Genomic DNA, 14,345 nt, shown 5'->3' with positions numbered 1-14,345 from the left:
GCCAGCATGAGTTGGAAATTAAGGCAACACTAAAAGACTCTGGAAATGCTCCCCCTGGGCACTGTTACCACAGAAGCCTTAAGCCTTTTGTCCCTCCCCAGATAGCACTGGGAGCTGGGTGTGACTCACACTGTAGAAGAAATGGATTGATGCTGAAGTGCCTTAATGTGCTGGAAAAACCCTCTGCCCCCACTCTGCTTCGTGCCTAATGCATCTGCTGGCAGATGAGGAGCTGCTGTTCCTTCTCACAGCCTTTTAGAGCTATCCCAAGCAATCCTGGGGATCCCTGAGTGTCTGTGGTCCCTGCCAGAGCTTCTCAGAGCCTCTGTGCCCCTGGGGACACACCTCTGGCTTGGCTCTCTGCTGCTTGACTGGGAGAAAGCCATACTGGTCCTAATGGGGGGAGATGACACAGAGAGCTCTTCCTGCAAGGCAGTGGCCGCTCGAGTTTTTTTGGAGCCCTGGGATTTCTAAATAAATCAGTGAGGGATAAGTTTCACTGCACCATGACCCCCCTAAACCTTAGTGGCAACTTTGCAGTACCGAGCCCTGGCTTGTGACAACGCTGTGGTGCTGAGGGTGGAACTTTGTTGGTTTTCAGCTTGAGTTAAGAGCAAGATACTAAACTGTAACAGGGAAAACTCCTCCTGAAACTTGTGCTGTTTGGTTGCTCTGGGTTTGGCAAAAATGGTTTTTTTTTGTTATTCCTTTGTGTTAAATTTTAAGACCAAATTTGTTTTGTTTTATAGTGTTTGGCCACCACGGGTGATGGTGGCCAGGAAATTGGTTGGTTTGTCCTGAGCTGCTCTCCCTGTGTCTGGTGTGTTACGTGCCTGGCTGTGCCTGTCCCCAGGCTGCTGGTGCCATGTACTGAGGGAAACACATTTCCAAGGCTATTCCTTGATGCTGTTTTTCCTGACTGCCGGGAGCTCTGCTGTCTCCTGCAGGTTCTCAGGGTGCTGTTGAGCACCATCCCCTTTCCCCCCCTTTGCTTTGGGGTGCAAGATCCAGTTCCCAGGTGCTTTGTGGGGACATGTTTGCCCTCTGCCCCCACGGAGCTGGTTGTGAGATGAGATTGTGGCCGAAATCACCTTGGCTGATGCTTTTGGAGCATCACCCTTGGCCCTGTGCCTGCAGTTGGGCTGCCCTGGTTGTGTGTTGCCCTCCATGGGGACGTGTCCCTTCATCATCCTCCTGCACGGCTGAACCTGTTTGGCTAAGAGGGTGATCCCAAGTGCCCTTTGCTGCTGGTGCACAGGAAATCTTGGACCCTTCACTACTGAACACCCCAGACCAGGGATGGGGAGCAGGATGGTGTTCCCTCCCTGTCCCTCCTTTCATCCCCATCCCCTTGTCCTGTGCGTGTGCCCCCGCCTCACTTCCCCGTGGGCTCAGTGTGTTGGTACCAGCCTGTGTCTTGTTGTTGCTTGTTTGTACCGAGTATTTTGATTATAAAATAAAGCTGCTCTGACCCACCCGTGCGAGGCTGTGCAGCGTGGGGAGGGAAGAGGGGGTACCCGGTGCCTGGTAGGGGCGGTGCTGGTGTCTCTCCGGGGCTGGTGCGCGGTAGGGGCGGTGACTCCCCGTTCCCGGTGCCGGTAGGGGCGGTGACCCCCCGGTGCCGGTAGGGGTGTTCACTCCCCGTTCCCGGTGCCGGTAGGGGTGTTCACCCCCAGTTCCCGGTGCCGGCAGGGGCGGTGGCTCCGGGCCGGCCCCGCAGATCCCGCATGCCCGTGCCCGTGGGCCCCATTGGCGCCCGCAGTCACATGCCGGGCGGTGGCGGAGCCTCCCGCTCCGCCCTCCTTCCCTCCCTCCCTCCCTCCCTCCCTTCCCTCGGTCCCTCCCGCCCCGCCGAGCCCCAGCCGAGCCTCTCCCTCCGCCGGGCTGAGCGCAGGGAGCGGCCGCGATCGCACCATGAGCACCCTCAAGGTGTACAGCACGTCGGTGACCGGCTCCCGGGAGGTGAGCGGCGCTCCGGCGCGCAGGGGTGGGGTGCGGCGGGGACCCCTCTTCCCGGGGGTGGGCGTCTCTCTTCCGTGGAGCTGCTAAGGCTCCCCCCCCACACCCTTCGCCCTATCTCAGGTGTCCCCTCCCCTGCTCTCGCTGCACCGGCCCCCTCATCCCCCACAGCCATCCATCCCTCCCTGCTGGGTGTCCCCCCCCGTGGCCAGGTGGGGTCTGCACTGTGAGCGCTGTGCCGAGCGGGGCTGGCGCGCTGGGGGTTTGCAACCTTCCCCCTCCTCCGGGCCCTTTTCCGTCTGCCCTTAACCTGCCTTTCCCACCCGGGCTCCAGATCAAATCCCAACAGAGCGAAGTAACCAGAATCCTCGATGGGAAAAACATCAAGTACGAGCTGGTGGATATCTCGCAGGACAATGCCCTCCGGGAGGAGATGAGGGCAAAGGCAGGCAACCCCAAAGCCATCCCGCCCCAGATCGTCAACGGAGACCAGTACTGTGGGGTGAGGCTCCCGTTCCGTGCTGGGGATCAGCACCCTGAGGTGGGGTGGTGGGTGACAGTCCCATCCCCTTGGTTTTGCTACAGAGGGTGTCAAGACACCCTGTGAGTTGTTTCTCGTGAGTCACACGGACGAGGTGCTGCCAGGATTTGTGGCCATTTGGGGCGCCGTGGCTTGGGGGAAAAGGGGATGTGGGCAGGGGTCTTTGGGTGACTGTGGGCTGTGCTTTGTGGGGCTGTCCCTGCTTTGCTCTGTCATCCTTGGCACAACCAGCTGGTCCCTGTGCTGTGAACCAGTTTGTGCCACGTTCTCGGGGGACCCTCTTGCCTTGTGAGCGACCGTGTGGCTTTTCCCTGCAGGATTACGAGCTCTTTGTGGAAGCGGTGGAGCAAAACACTCTGCAGGAGTTCCTGAAGCTGGCCTGAGCCCCGGCTCCTCTCCCTTCCTGGACTCTACCTGCATTCCTGAGCACCCTCACCTCCGACCACCTTCACTCCCAGGTTGTCAGCGCTGTCCTGGCACCGCGACCTGTGTTCCCGGCACAGGGAAACAAACCCGTGACCAAAACTCATTGCAGCTGCCTCCGATTCCCTCCCGCCTAACCCCGAGATCATCTCAGAGGGATCCAAAGAAAGTCTTGACGCTCGCTGCGTATGGCCTGTGAGCGGAGCCGGGCCTGGCTCACCGCAGCTTCCAGTGCCTCTGTAAACAGCAAAGCCTCGGGGGCGTGTGAAGTGCGGGGCAGCCTTCAGCCCCCTCCTCTGCCTCGGGAGGGAAGGAAGGGCTCAGGGCTCCATGTTACTTCCCACTTCTCCTAATTGCTGTTAAATTGTAAATTCCGCTGCCTCACTTCCTTTTTTTCCTCCCCCCCCGCCTTTTCATCTCGACTGTAGGCATTATGGCAACTAAGTGATTTTTTTTTTTGTTTGTCTTAATTTAATGCAAAAATACTGCACAGAGTTGGGGTCTGACCACCCACCGTGGAGGAGCTGGGGGCAAAGGCTGGGATCTGTGGCATCTGTGCTGCCTGGGGGGATGGATGGGGCTGGAAGTGAGATCTGTGCTGTTCTGGCCACCCTCCACCATGACCAGGGCTCCCTTGTGAGCATTAATAGCTCAGGGCTGCCCCAGACCAGCTGATGCTCCAGCTGTCTGATCTTTCCTCTTTGAGTTGGCTTTTTTGCAATCCCAGACCAAGTGCATTTTGTTTTCCTGCCAAAAAGCAAGTTTATAACCAGTGTTGTCTTCCGAGATGCTATTAAATGTTACTGTACCTTTCACGTTGGTGCTCCCTGCGTTTCTTTCAAATCTGGTTTTATTTTGACTACAGGTTAAACATCACCCCACGTAATGATTCTGAGTCACTTCCAGCTCTGAGGAGCCCAGTCGGTTGTACTCGCTGCTGCAGCCTGACACAAAGATCTTAACACCTTAGATTGCTGCTGCTAATCAGAGGCTCACAGGACTTGTCTGAGTGTCCCACGGCGTGGTAGTGACAGGTTCCTCACTCGAACATTCCTCTCCTCTGCGTGGTGAGAGCAACAGCCCGAGGCAGGGACAGCTTCAGCCAGACACGTGAGCAAAAAACAACCCCCTGGCACAAGGATTACCTGGCTGGATGTAGACCAGGAAAGGCTGCCCCTGGATCTACTGCAGGTGGAAAAAGGAGGAAGCTGAGTGAGAGCTGGGTGGGTTGAGTCACTGGTCACGGGAAGCCGGTGGAAGCAGCTGGTTTGCTTCCTGCATTTGAGTTGTGGCAGGGTCCAGCTCCAGCTGGAGGGGTCTGGGAAGAGCTCTGGGCACCCTGAGCTTCCGCAGTAACTGTGCCTTTTGGAATCTAAAGGAAGTGGAAGCTGCAACAGGAATAAAGGGTTTCACTGGGAGCCTTTAATGAGGGCTGGGTCTGCTCACAGGGAACCTGCCAGAAGGCGCTGCCTCGAGTGAGTGGGAGTGTTGTCAGCTGGGAGTCAAGTGGGAGCTTGTCACAGCTGGAATGGGAAGAATGTGCTGGGGAAGGGGAAAAGGGCCTGCAAAGTGCAGCCCCAGCCCACGGAGCAGGAGGAAGATGCTTTATTCAGGGCTCCGTGGAGAAGCCGCGGAGGGATTACGCTCTTCTCCAATGACACGGTGTCCTGTTGCAGCATCCAGCTCCAGCAGGAGGAGGAGGAGGAGGGAGGGAGGGAGGGCGGGTGAGTGAGTGCAGGCAGGCTGGAGCCTGGGCCCCGCTGGAGCTGGGGGCTGTCCAAGGGAAGGAGTTGTGCACGTACAGGAAGCCCAGCAGCAGGATCTCCCGGCTGAGTCGAGTCTGGCTCGGTCCCAGCATTGCAACGGCTCAAGGCCTTCAGGTTTAGCTTCACCAGGGACCGTAGGACTGGGCCTGTCTCTCCCCTGGTGTCAGTGCAGTTGAAATCTGGGGGGACCAGCCATGTGTGGAAAGCAAACTGCCCCTGGCTGTGTGTCTGCCCTGATGCTATAGAGTCCCTGAGCCCAGTACCAGCGTGAAGCTGGTGGGCTCCCCTGGGCAGAGATCAGCTTCTCTAACTCCACACAAGTGAGGAACCAGGCCTGGATCCCAGGTGTGAGCTGGTGGAAGTGTCCCTGGGTTGGGAGCCCACCTGTGTTGGGGAACAGCACCCACTGTGAGGCAGCAGGAGTGGGCCTGGCACCCTCTGCCACAGGGAGAGGTGAAACCACTGCTCCAGGCTTTTTTCCATCCCAGGTAATGGCACAAGGAAACTAAATCTGGAAAGGAAACCTCTTCCCAGCCAGGGCAGGTTATAACAGGTGAGAGGCAGCTCCTTCTCCTTACAGAGCTTGGGATGAGGAGCTGTTACGGTGTTTGCAGCCCTGTCCCTCTTGCTGGGAAGGGTCTCTTCTCCTCAGCAGCAAGGAGGCACTGGGGATCAGCCCACATTCCTGCAGGCTCCTGGAGTTGTCCGTGTACAGCCTCTTGGGAAAGGTGCTGATGATCTCATACGAGTCGGAGTCTCCACCCCTAGGAAAGAACAGCACAATCTTTCCTACTCGCAGGGTCCCCAAAGGTTTTGCTGAGATGCTCTGGCTGATCCAGCTGTGGTTATGCAAGAGCAGAAAAAAAAGGGCTCCCAGCCCTCTGCAGCCAGCCAGGCACTGAGCAGCTGTTCCAGCTGCACAGCTGCAGGGGGAAGGAGGCTCCTGCATCCCGACAGCACTGAGCTCATCCTGGGCTCAGACCAAGGCCAGGGCCCTGGCCTGCAACAGCAGTGGGAAGAGGGGAGGGCAAAAGGGGCCCTCAGCCATCTGGAACTGTCCCCAAAGGGCTGAGTGAGTCCCTGGGCAGCATCAGATGGGTTGGGATGTTGAGATGGCTGAGCAGAGTGGGTGTTGATCCAGCAGCCAAGCAAAGGCTGCACCAGCACCTTGGGAATTGTGGCACTACTCATGGGAGTGCTGCTGAGCAAAGGCAGGGATGGCCTGGGTCTGATGGCAGTTCTGGGAGGGCAGAAGAGGTTTGTCTCTGCTGCTGCATGGCAAAGGTGGGTATGAGACACTCTGAGCTATGTGGGACCTCGGCAGTTCTGCCTGCAGAGCGTCTAGTGAGGGAGCTGAAGGGGCACAGGGCTGATGTTTGAAGATCCAGGGCCTTCAGCAGCCACCAGGAGCCCTTCCCTGGTGCCCTGCAGAGCCAGGCAAGGATGGGAGGAAGTCCTGGGCACACCTGATGTGGGTGAGATGCTGGCGCAGGTCCCCGATGGTGTCAGTGAAGAGCATCCTCACAAGGTGCGTGTGCTCCCCGCTCTCCGACCTGACACGGAGGGTGCAGACTCCAGGGGGAGGAGCTTCAGCCTCTCCAGTCATCTTCACCCTGGTTAGAAAACCCTGTCAGCCAAGGAGGGAGCTCTACTCAGCGGGCAGAACCTCCAGGATGTGCTGGTGAGGTCTGAACAGGGGAGAGGGAACGTTCTAGAGAGGAACGAGGCCCCACCTGACTGCAGGCAAACAGGCTGAGCCACTGCCCAAACTGCTGCTTTGCTTTCCCTGCCTGAAGGTGCCTTGAAGAGGGTTGTTGGCCTTTTTTAGCTTTCTCATTTTAAATCAGGGCTGTCTGGTAAGTGCTTTGCCCTACTTCTCTGATTAAAAATAATCTTTTTTTTTTTTTTCTTTTCATTAGCTATTTGGGTCTTGGCTTGCCAGAAGACTGAGTGGAAAAGTGCTGTTAGTGAGACCTCCCACTTGGGCATCGGTTTCTTGGAGGGATTCTCCCATTTAACGTGACTTCAAACTCTTGGGCCTTGGCTTGTTGTTGGGAAAACTATTTCACAGAAATAAGTGACATTTGTTAGAGATGCAAAGTATGGCAGGTTTGCCATGAGAAATTCAGTGGTCTTCCCAAACGACCAAACTTGACCTTTTTTTTTTTAATTATTTCTAAGGTCTAAAAGGGGAAAGTCCATTTATTTCCTCAACTGAACCCCCTGAAGTAAACCTGCAGCGATGAAATAGGAGGAGGAGATCCTGGCAGGGCAGGGGTTTGGGGGGCTGTACCTGCACCTCTCCAGGGCAGCCAGCCTGGGTGTCTCCAGCAGGGTCTCTTCGCTGCTCTGCACCCCCTCAGAGCCCTGAAACCAAACCAGATGAGTGTCACCACAGCCCAGAGAGCAGCCAAAGTGCCATGTGTGCTCTGGTGGAGCCTCTCTGGGAAGAGGAGATCACACGGAGCTGAGAGGCCCAAGGAGGGGGTGCTGGTGCTGTGCAGGGTGCTGAGCCCAAGGAATCACTGCTGCCCCTCTCCCGTGGGTGGCTGGGCGTCCTCTCGTACCTGCTGTGCTGCTCCAGTTGGGCCCTGGACACCAACCACTCCTCCTCTGTGTTCCAGGGGCTTGGGAAGCTCGTTGGGAAACTGCTCCAAGGAGGCTTTGGGACCTGCCAGGGCAGAGGGGAGATGTGTCCATGTGTGACCTTCTTGACAGACATTCTGACCCCAGAACAGGCTGATTTGGTGAAAGGAGAACACGCAGCAGCCAACAGGGAGAGCTCTCACCACCCCCAGCGAGGCAGAGACTCGCTCTTGGGTTCCTCCCCTTGAAGTTTGTCCCACTTTCTGGCCCACTAAATGTCTGATTGTCAACATCAACAGTGAGAACTGCACAGCCTGTTCAGCACAGCTGGGATGCACAGCAGGTAGAAACCTGGATAGCTCTGCTGTGAAAAACTGAAACCATCACCATTTTTTAGGGTCTCAGACAATGTTTCCCCTTGTGAGGGTGTATTTGTTGGTGTCCACTCCTTTTTGTTTGGAAATTGTTATTTATTTATTTATTTATTTTACACTACTTAGCTAAAGGGAATGTTTAGCAGAGCTTCTGTTTGGGAATAGCCTTGAGGTGAACAAGCAAGCAGTTCAGCTGTAGGTAACCAGGCAGCTGTTGCTGATGGGAGAGGAATGTCTTGGGTTATTTAGTGATGCACGCACAAACCCACTGGTTTCTGTCTCTGACTGACTGAGTCTGACTTCCCAACCCCGACAGGTATTGCTAATGCAGACTGTGACAGTCTAGAAGCAAAAGGAGGTATCTGTGGCCTGACCTTATGTCCCATATTCTGTTATGAAAGTCTGAAGAGAAACTGTCCTATATTCAGTACAGTTAAGGCTGATGTGGCTTGAAGATAATCTGCATTTATGGAATGAGGCTGTAGGAGAGCAGAGGTTTCTTTGCCAGCGAACCCCTCCCTCAGCCTTTGATGGTGGTAAAGGTGAAAGTAGGAGGAGCTTGGCCTTTCAGAAGGGTGCAGGGCATATATGTTTTGGAAACCTGCTGAATTTCTGATAATTTATTACTTGTCATGTCTCATTCTTTAGGAGATGAATGATGAGAGGACACTGTGCATGTTGCCTGGCTCCCAGCTCCTGAAGCAACACCAGGCCCTGACCCACAAGTGTTGCCTTCCTTGCTGAGACACCCCCCAACACCCTCCTTCCTGCTGCACTGCCATGGTAAGGTTTAGAAGTTCTCCCCCTTTGAAAATTAGCTGTATTTTTTGAGGCAGGCTTAAGATTTTACCTGGGATCTCGGTGGTTTCCTGCACTTGGTTTGATTGTGGATGACCAACCATTTGGCCATGGCCAGGAAAACTCCTTGGAAGGTCCCTCTCCTCAAACACCACGTCCCTTCTGTCAGCGACCTGATGAATTAAGTCCAACTGCCATAAGCAAATCTGACTTGCACAAGCTTCTCTTGCTGCATCAGAGCACGATAAACCACAGCAATGACACCCAACAGTCGTAAACCCCAAACAAAACCAATGATGCACAGGTTAAAAGGAACCTCAGCCCCAAGAGCTTTGCTCAATCCCCCTTCCACGTGACTTTCTAACTTCCCAGCTCACTCCAGCTGGACTGACCTTGTCTTGCCCCTGCAGCTGTGCCCTGGTTTCTTCGTGGCAGGTCCAGCCTCTGGTTGTTCCTGCTTACGTTTCAGATGCACTCGGAGCCCTAGATTCGAGTCCTCTGAGGCTTTTCTGCCTGCAAATGTGGCCTTGGCTCTTTGCCATTTCTGAGAAATCGAAAAGTGGGGCCCAAAAGAACCTCAGGTGGCCAAAACCATTTAAGGTGGGCAGAATAAACTCTCACGACATCCTCTTTGAGAGACACTCGTTCAGTCTGGTTTTAAAAGCTTTTCCAGGGGAACCATTTGAGAACCCTTTTTTTTTTTTTTTTTTTTTTTTTTTTTTTTTTTTTTTTTTTTTTTTTGTGCCTTTGAGTGACACAGCTCTTCAGATGCCGCACGTGCCACGTCTCTTACAGAGCCTGCTGTGCTCTTAGAAGCCTTGTTCCCAGCCAAGGTTCACTGAGGCAGAGAAACCCTTCAGTGCTGATGCAGAAACACTCGCTCACTTCCTCTAACGGCTGTAAGCAGGTGTGCTCCCCGCTTCCCTTTCCCCCAGACACACCTGCACAGCATCACCAACCTCAAACTCAGTCCAGCAGGTCGATGACAGAAACCTGAACAGTTTTCTTGGCAAGGAAGAGAGAAATCTCTCCCCAAAAAAACAGCTGGTGGAAAGGGTTTGGCGCCTACCTGCAAAGGGATGCCGTCGGGGTAGCGCTGCTGCAGCTCTGAGGGGAAATACCCATCCATGATGTCCTGCAGGCATTGCTGAAACAAAATGAGAGCTCATGGTCACACCACAGACTTTCTGTTTAGCTCAGGACTGATCTTTCTGCTGGGCTGCTCCTGTTTGTGGTGTTATGGCCGTGCAGAGAAGTCGGAGACGCAGAATCTCCTCTCTAAAAATGACTGCACGAAGACATGCAAGGCTTTCAGGGCACTGTGGGAACATGAGGTGAGGAGCTGGGCTCCTTTTTAGGACTGAGACGAGCTCAAAAGCCTGATTGCCTTTTCTGGGGCTTAGTGAAGGACGGCAGGGTGGCTCTAATTCCCTTCCAGACCTTTCCATACCTGCGTGGATGGGTCCTGGTAGGGCCGGAAGGCTCCGTTGCACATGACGATCCCATTTTGGTAGAGGGTGAGAGGGACTGGTTCTGGCTGCTTCAGCCGAGCCCCCCGGAGTGTGTGCTTGATTTGAGAGCTGCCTTCTCCAGCCAGCAGGTTCAAATATTTAACGTTCTCCAAGATTAAATCAAAATCAATCCGGTGCTTGGAAACAACTGCTTCGCCTGCGGCAGAGGGATCTGGGTTACAGGGGGAAGGGGGTGGCGGCAGCAGAGCAGCTTCTTATCTGCGTGAATTTGAGGTGTGTTTTGAGCCCTGGCATTTTCACATGTTTGCAGAGTGTGGTGCAACACTCCTGCTGTGGTGCAGCGCTGTCAGGTCCACATGGGCGTGGGCTAAAACCACAAGGGCAGGGCAGAGGGTGCAAACTCAACAGGGCTCCGGGCTCAGCCCCTCGCCTTGTTTATCACTTCAGGAGCGTTGTGTTGTCCCTGCACAATGCACGGGGAGGAATTTCACTAGTTGGATTAGCTAGATTGGATCAGTGGATCAGGGCAGAGGTGCTGAACAAGTGTCTGTAAACACAGGCAGCAGGTTGGGCAGGGACACTGTGAGGACGTATGTCTGGGTGCTGGAGGGTGGTAGGGTGAAGCAGGTTGTGAAAAGGTTGTGATGGGGCAGAGGAATGAAATCAGAAGGGGAAATGAAAGAAAAGATGTAGATTGAGCTAAAGCCCTTTGTGCTGTTGTTCTGCTTTTTTATGACTTGCTGAAGGAGAATGGGGAAATGCCCTTAAAAAAGGGTCAATGAGCTGGTATCAAAACTATTTCTACTGATTTCCATCTGTCTGTCCCCTCCTCCATCTAAGGCTGGGGAAGGTCTAGTTAACTGATATTTGCATGGTGGTTAGGAGGCAGCCTTGGCTCAACAGCCCAAATATTCTTCCTTTTTTTCCTCTGATACCACTTCCTAAGAAGTCGTTGCCAAACATGCTTGGACCCCACACAGCACAGTCAGGTCTCAATTAAACCACTCACGTGGTAGTTGGGAGGAAAGGCAAACAATACTCCCTGGTGGAGCCAGACAATGTGGGTAAATTACTACAACTCCTGTGTACACAAAGCACCTGATTCCGTTTTCCACCCACTTTACGTCAATATTATTAAAGCAATCAAGCTTCAAACGGTGCAGGGCCTGTGAATTCTGCAAGAATCAGCTGCTGTGACATCCTCCCGAAGGGCTGAGCCATCAGGTTCTCTCCTGAAGAGCTTACAAAATATAGGGGTATAAAATTAAACCTCCTGCCTGGCTTAGCTCCTGCAAGGTCACTCCGTGTCCCCGCCCCTGGGATGGATTGATGTGAAGGTCTTGGCACAGGATCACAGATTCTGAAAGCCCAGATCCTGGGGGGGGTTTTTTTGTGCTTATCTTACTCCCTCTTCTCTAAGCAGGCAGTGGGAGCTGGGGATAGCTGGTGCTTTACCTGGCTTCCAGAGGCTCCTTGGTCGTAGCTCCTCTTCATCCCCGAGAGATCCTGTGTCTTCCAGCTGATCCTGGGTCTCTCCGACCCAAATCAGGCCGTAGTCATTCAGAAACCGCTGGGAGGGGAAAGTTTACAAGTCAGTGCTGTGGAGCAGAGCTTCAGAAAACTACAAATGGAAGCCTGAGTGTGCTCAGTTGTGACTGTGAGAAGCAGAAAGGGAGGTAGAAGAGGTTTGTCTTGGGGGCTCCTTGGCCCAGACAGACAGACAGACTCACTGGCAGGGCAGCAGTAGCAGCTCCACTAGGAGTGGGCAAAAGGGAGGAGGAAACCATTGGTAGTGCCAGTGTAATCTCTAGGAGCCACAGAGAATATTTCTACAGTCCTGGAAACCCAAATGAAGAGGCTTGCAGGAGGCACAGATGTCTGTGTAATTTAAAAGCCTCCTTCTGCCCTCTTGTTCACATCCAACCTGCTCTCTCTTTCCAGACTGAGGTGAAGAACTGTGAGGATCAAAGTGGCAGCTCGGGAAAAGGCCAAGCAGCCTGGGACTGCAGGGACCTCAGAGTGAAGGTGCAGATGGCTGAGGGCAAGGGAAGCTGGTGTCTCACCTCCATCTCGCTGACCTGGGCCTGCAGCTGAAGGCATCTCACTTCCAGCTCTTCTAGGGTGGATGAGTCAGGAGCACCTGAAAAAGAAGAGCTGATGCTTCTGTGCACAGCCCTAAAGAAGAGCTGTGGATGAAACCTGTGTCACACAGCCCAGAGCCCCAGCAGCACCCTGCCTGCATTTGTGAGTGACCACAGGAGCTGAACACGAGCTTTGTGTGCTGGACTCTGACAATTCAGCCTGCAGTGGTTTGACAAGGACGCCGAGAGACCAAGAGATAGCTGTGAACGACACTGGCCAAGTTTTATGCTGCAGGAAGCTGCTGTGAGCGGTGCTGTTGGCAATGATGCAATGAAAACTGCTCGGTTTCCTCGGCCCGTTAAAGAAAAAAAAAAAAAGAGCAGGTGTCCACTAAAGCTGGGTCCAGAAATCCTGGCTGAGTGACAGCACAGCGCATGGCGAGGCACAAACCACACATGTTTGAGGTTTGACAGGCACAGTCGTGTTTTTTTCGCTCAGGAAATGGAGAATTTACCACAGCTTTGCACTAATAAGGTAGTTCAGCCATTGCAGAAAACCGTGTGTGGGCTCAGCTGGAGAGCTGCTGGATTCCAAGGAACTGAACAGGGGAAAAGACCTTCGGTGACTCACTTAAAGCTGGGTTCAATTTAGAGTTAGGCTGCCTTGCAGGACAAGTGGACCTGTTGGAGACTCCAAGCAGATTTTTGGTTTCTTTCAGCTGTAGCTGTTTTCCTGCCTGTTTGAACTCTGCAGTGTTTACTGATATTTTTCTTGTTATTTTTTTTTTTTTTCCCCCCTGGCCATCCTGGGGTGTCTGGGTGGTTGGTTTACCCTCATGGAAACTTAGTAACCCACAGAAAATAGGCCAGGAAATGACGATTTGCGCCGCACCAGAAAAAGCCAAAGAACAGATGCAAGTTAGAAGTGCAGATCTGCTTTAGGAAATGGCACCAGTGTGGCTGGTACCTCTCACCAAAGAGGCTCCTGGGCTTTGGAGCCAAGGGCAGCTCAGGGAGGAGCTCTCTTGCAGCACCAGGAGCTCTGTTGCCCTCCCAGAGGTGCCAAAGGTAGATCAAGTTTTACCTTCCCCTCCCTGAAGAGCCTTTATCTTCTCCTCGAGCTCAGCAATCCTCCTGTCCTGCAGGGACAGAACAAATAATGACCTCACTCAGTTCCTGGGCCTCGGGACCTCGAGATTTACACTGTTAGTCCTGGGTGAGTCCTGGTGCAGGTGCTCCCACCCCACTCAGAGACAGGCAAAATAAGGGTCAGAAGGGCTGAATCACCTCAAAAACACCTTAATTAAGCTCAAGTTGAGGGGTGGGATAGATAGAGAACTCCAGGAAGAGGTGATCTATCTCCCAGCCCTCCACCTGCACGAGAGCTGTGGGCACACACAGGCTCCTGTGCTTCCTGCTGAGGGGCTGTTCTAGAGACTAAACCAGCATCTCTGCAGCCCCTTCTTCAAAAATCAAACAAAACAGGGTGCTTATTCCAAGCTTTTAAAGGGTACAGATTAACTTCTTTTAGCCCAAATGAGTTCTGAGCAGGTGGAACTGCTGTGGCTGACTTTTTTTACCTTTAGCTGGATTTCTTGTGCTTGTTTCTCTACTGTTTGTTCCAGCAGAGAGATTTTTTGCATCGTGGAGGGCGTGAGCTCCGTGTTGGTGTGAGCTGCACCTGCAGGCACAAATAGCTGTTATCACCTCTCTGAAATGGGGGATACACAGAGGGCCCCCCCACCAGAATTCCTGCTCTGCCACAGCAGGGAGGATGAGGATATTTTTTGGGGGGGCAGTGTCACCAAAAGCACGTTGTGTAGGCCAGAGAGGGGACCCCAGGAATTAGGTGTGGCCTGGGGTGTCACTGAGAAACTCTGATGGCCCAGAAACCCCTCATAAATGAGGGACTTTACCCTCCATGTTCCTTTTCAGTGTTGTCCCCTGGAGCAGGAGGGGAGGCTGCCTGGATTCCTGGTCCTAGGAGACAGCCTGGCATCTTCTGGGAAGGGGCACGGAGAGCGTGGAAGGAAGAAAAAACAGGTCAGTGTTTGGATGCAACTTCTCCAAAAGCAGGGAAAGAAATATCAGGTTTGTGCTGAAGGGAAAGCAGGTGGCCTGGGCATTCAATCCCATGAGCATTCCCGAATTCCTGGGAGTGTGGGGGCACTCGATATGAGATAAAGGAACCTGGGAAGGTACAATCAGAAACAAGCAGACTTTACTGGGAGTGAACCGTGAGGGTTTGCTCTAAAACCTGGTGGGGAGGATGTGACCCAAAGTGGAACTGCAAAACCAGGCGACGTTCTGTGCTGTGCTCTAGGCTGGTTGAGGATGTGGAAGCC

General features: G+C 53.7%; 2 protein-coding genes across 3 annotated transcripts in view; one reads left to right on the top strand and one right to left on the bottom strand.

The window, feature by feature from the left end:
* The first annotated feature begins 1,822 nt into the window (after positions 1-1,822).
* Positions 1,823-3,736, top strand: SH3BGRL3 (SH3 domain binding glutamate rich protein like 3). The gene is made up of 3 exons (XM_027907704.1): positions 1,823-1,962; positions 2,294-2,461; positions 2,818-3,736. Exons 1-3 carry the CDS (start codon positions 1,915-1,917, stop codon positions 2,881-2,883), a joined length of 282 nt encoding a protein of 93 aa, XP_027763505.1. The 5' UTR covers positions 1,823-1,914; the 3' UTR covers positions 2,884-3,736.
* A 4-nt stretch (positions 3,737-3,740) lies between these two features.
* UBXN11 (UBX domain protein 11) overlaps positions 3,741-14,345 on the bottom strand; it is an 11,796-nt gene continuing 1,191 nt past the window's right edge. The window contains exons 2-13 of one of the 2 annotated variants that reach the window (XM_027907702.1): positions 13,917-14,002; positions 13,581-13,681; positions 13,085-13,139; positions 11,983-12,059; positions 11,375-11,489; positions 9,898-10,115; positions 9,517-9,594; positions 8,500-8,620; positions 7,257-7,360; positions 6,983-7,056; positions 6,156-6,302; positions 3,741-5,453 (exon numbers count right to left, since the gene is read on the bottom strand). In XM_027907702.1, the coding sequence (XP_027763503.1) occupies positions 5,264-5,453; positions 6,156-6,302; positions 6,983-7,056; positions 7,257-7,360; positions 8,500-8,620; positions 9,517-9,594; positions 9,898-10,115; positions 11,375-11,489; positions 11,983-12,059; positions 13,085-13,139; positions 13,581-13,681; positions 13,917-13,923 (1,287 nt within the window). In that variant the 5' untranslated portion in view covers positions 13,924-14,002 and the 3' untranslated portion in view covers positions 3,741-5,263. The remainder of the gene's footprint in view (positions 5,454-6,155; positions 6,303-6,982; positions 7,057-7,256; positions 7,361-8,499; positions 8,621-9,516; positions 9,595-9,897; positions 10,116-11,374; positions 11,490-11,982; positions 12,060-13,084; positions 13,140-13,580; positions 13,682-13,916; positions 14,003-14,345) is intronic. The other variant, XM_027907703.1, reaches the window with a different exon arrangement.

Source organism: Empidonax traillii, unplaced genomic scaffold (genome assembly GCF_003031625.1).
Source record: "Empidonax traillii isolate 1590-97213 ecotype Southwest subspecies unplaced genomic scaffold, ASM303162v1 scaffold1525:size98293, whole genome shotgun sequence".
In the NCBI taxonomy this organism is placed as follows: Eukaryota; Metazoa; Chordata; class Aves; order Passeriformes; family Tyrannidae; genus Empidonax; species Empidonax traillii.
The sequence above is the reverse complement of the archived record's forward strand: the minus strand, read 5'-3'. Positions and strand labels throughout refer to the sequence as shown.

Coding starts and splice junctions, on each gene's coding strand:
- SH3BGRL3 (XM_027907704.1), top strand. CDS start 1,915: ATGAGCACCCTCAAGGTGTACAGCACGTCGGTGACCGGCTCCCGGGAG. Junction 1,963..2,293: donor CGGTGACCGGCTCCCGGGAG/GTGAGCGGCGCT, acceptor CCCGGGCTCCAG/ATCAAATCCCAACAGAGCGA. Junction 2,462..2,817: donor ACGGAGACCAGTACTGTGGG/GTGAGGCTCCCG, acceptor TTTTCCCTGCAG/GATTACGAGCTCTTTGTGGA.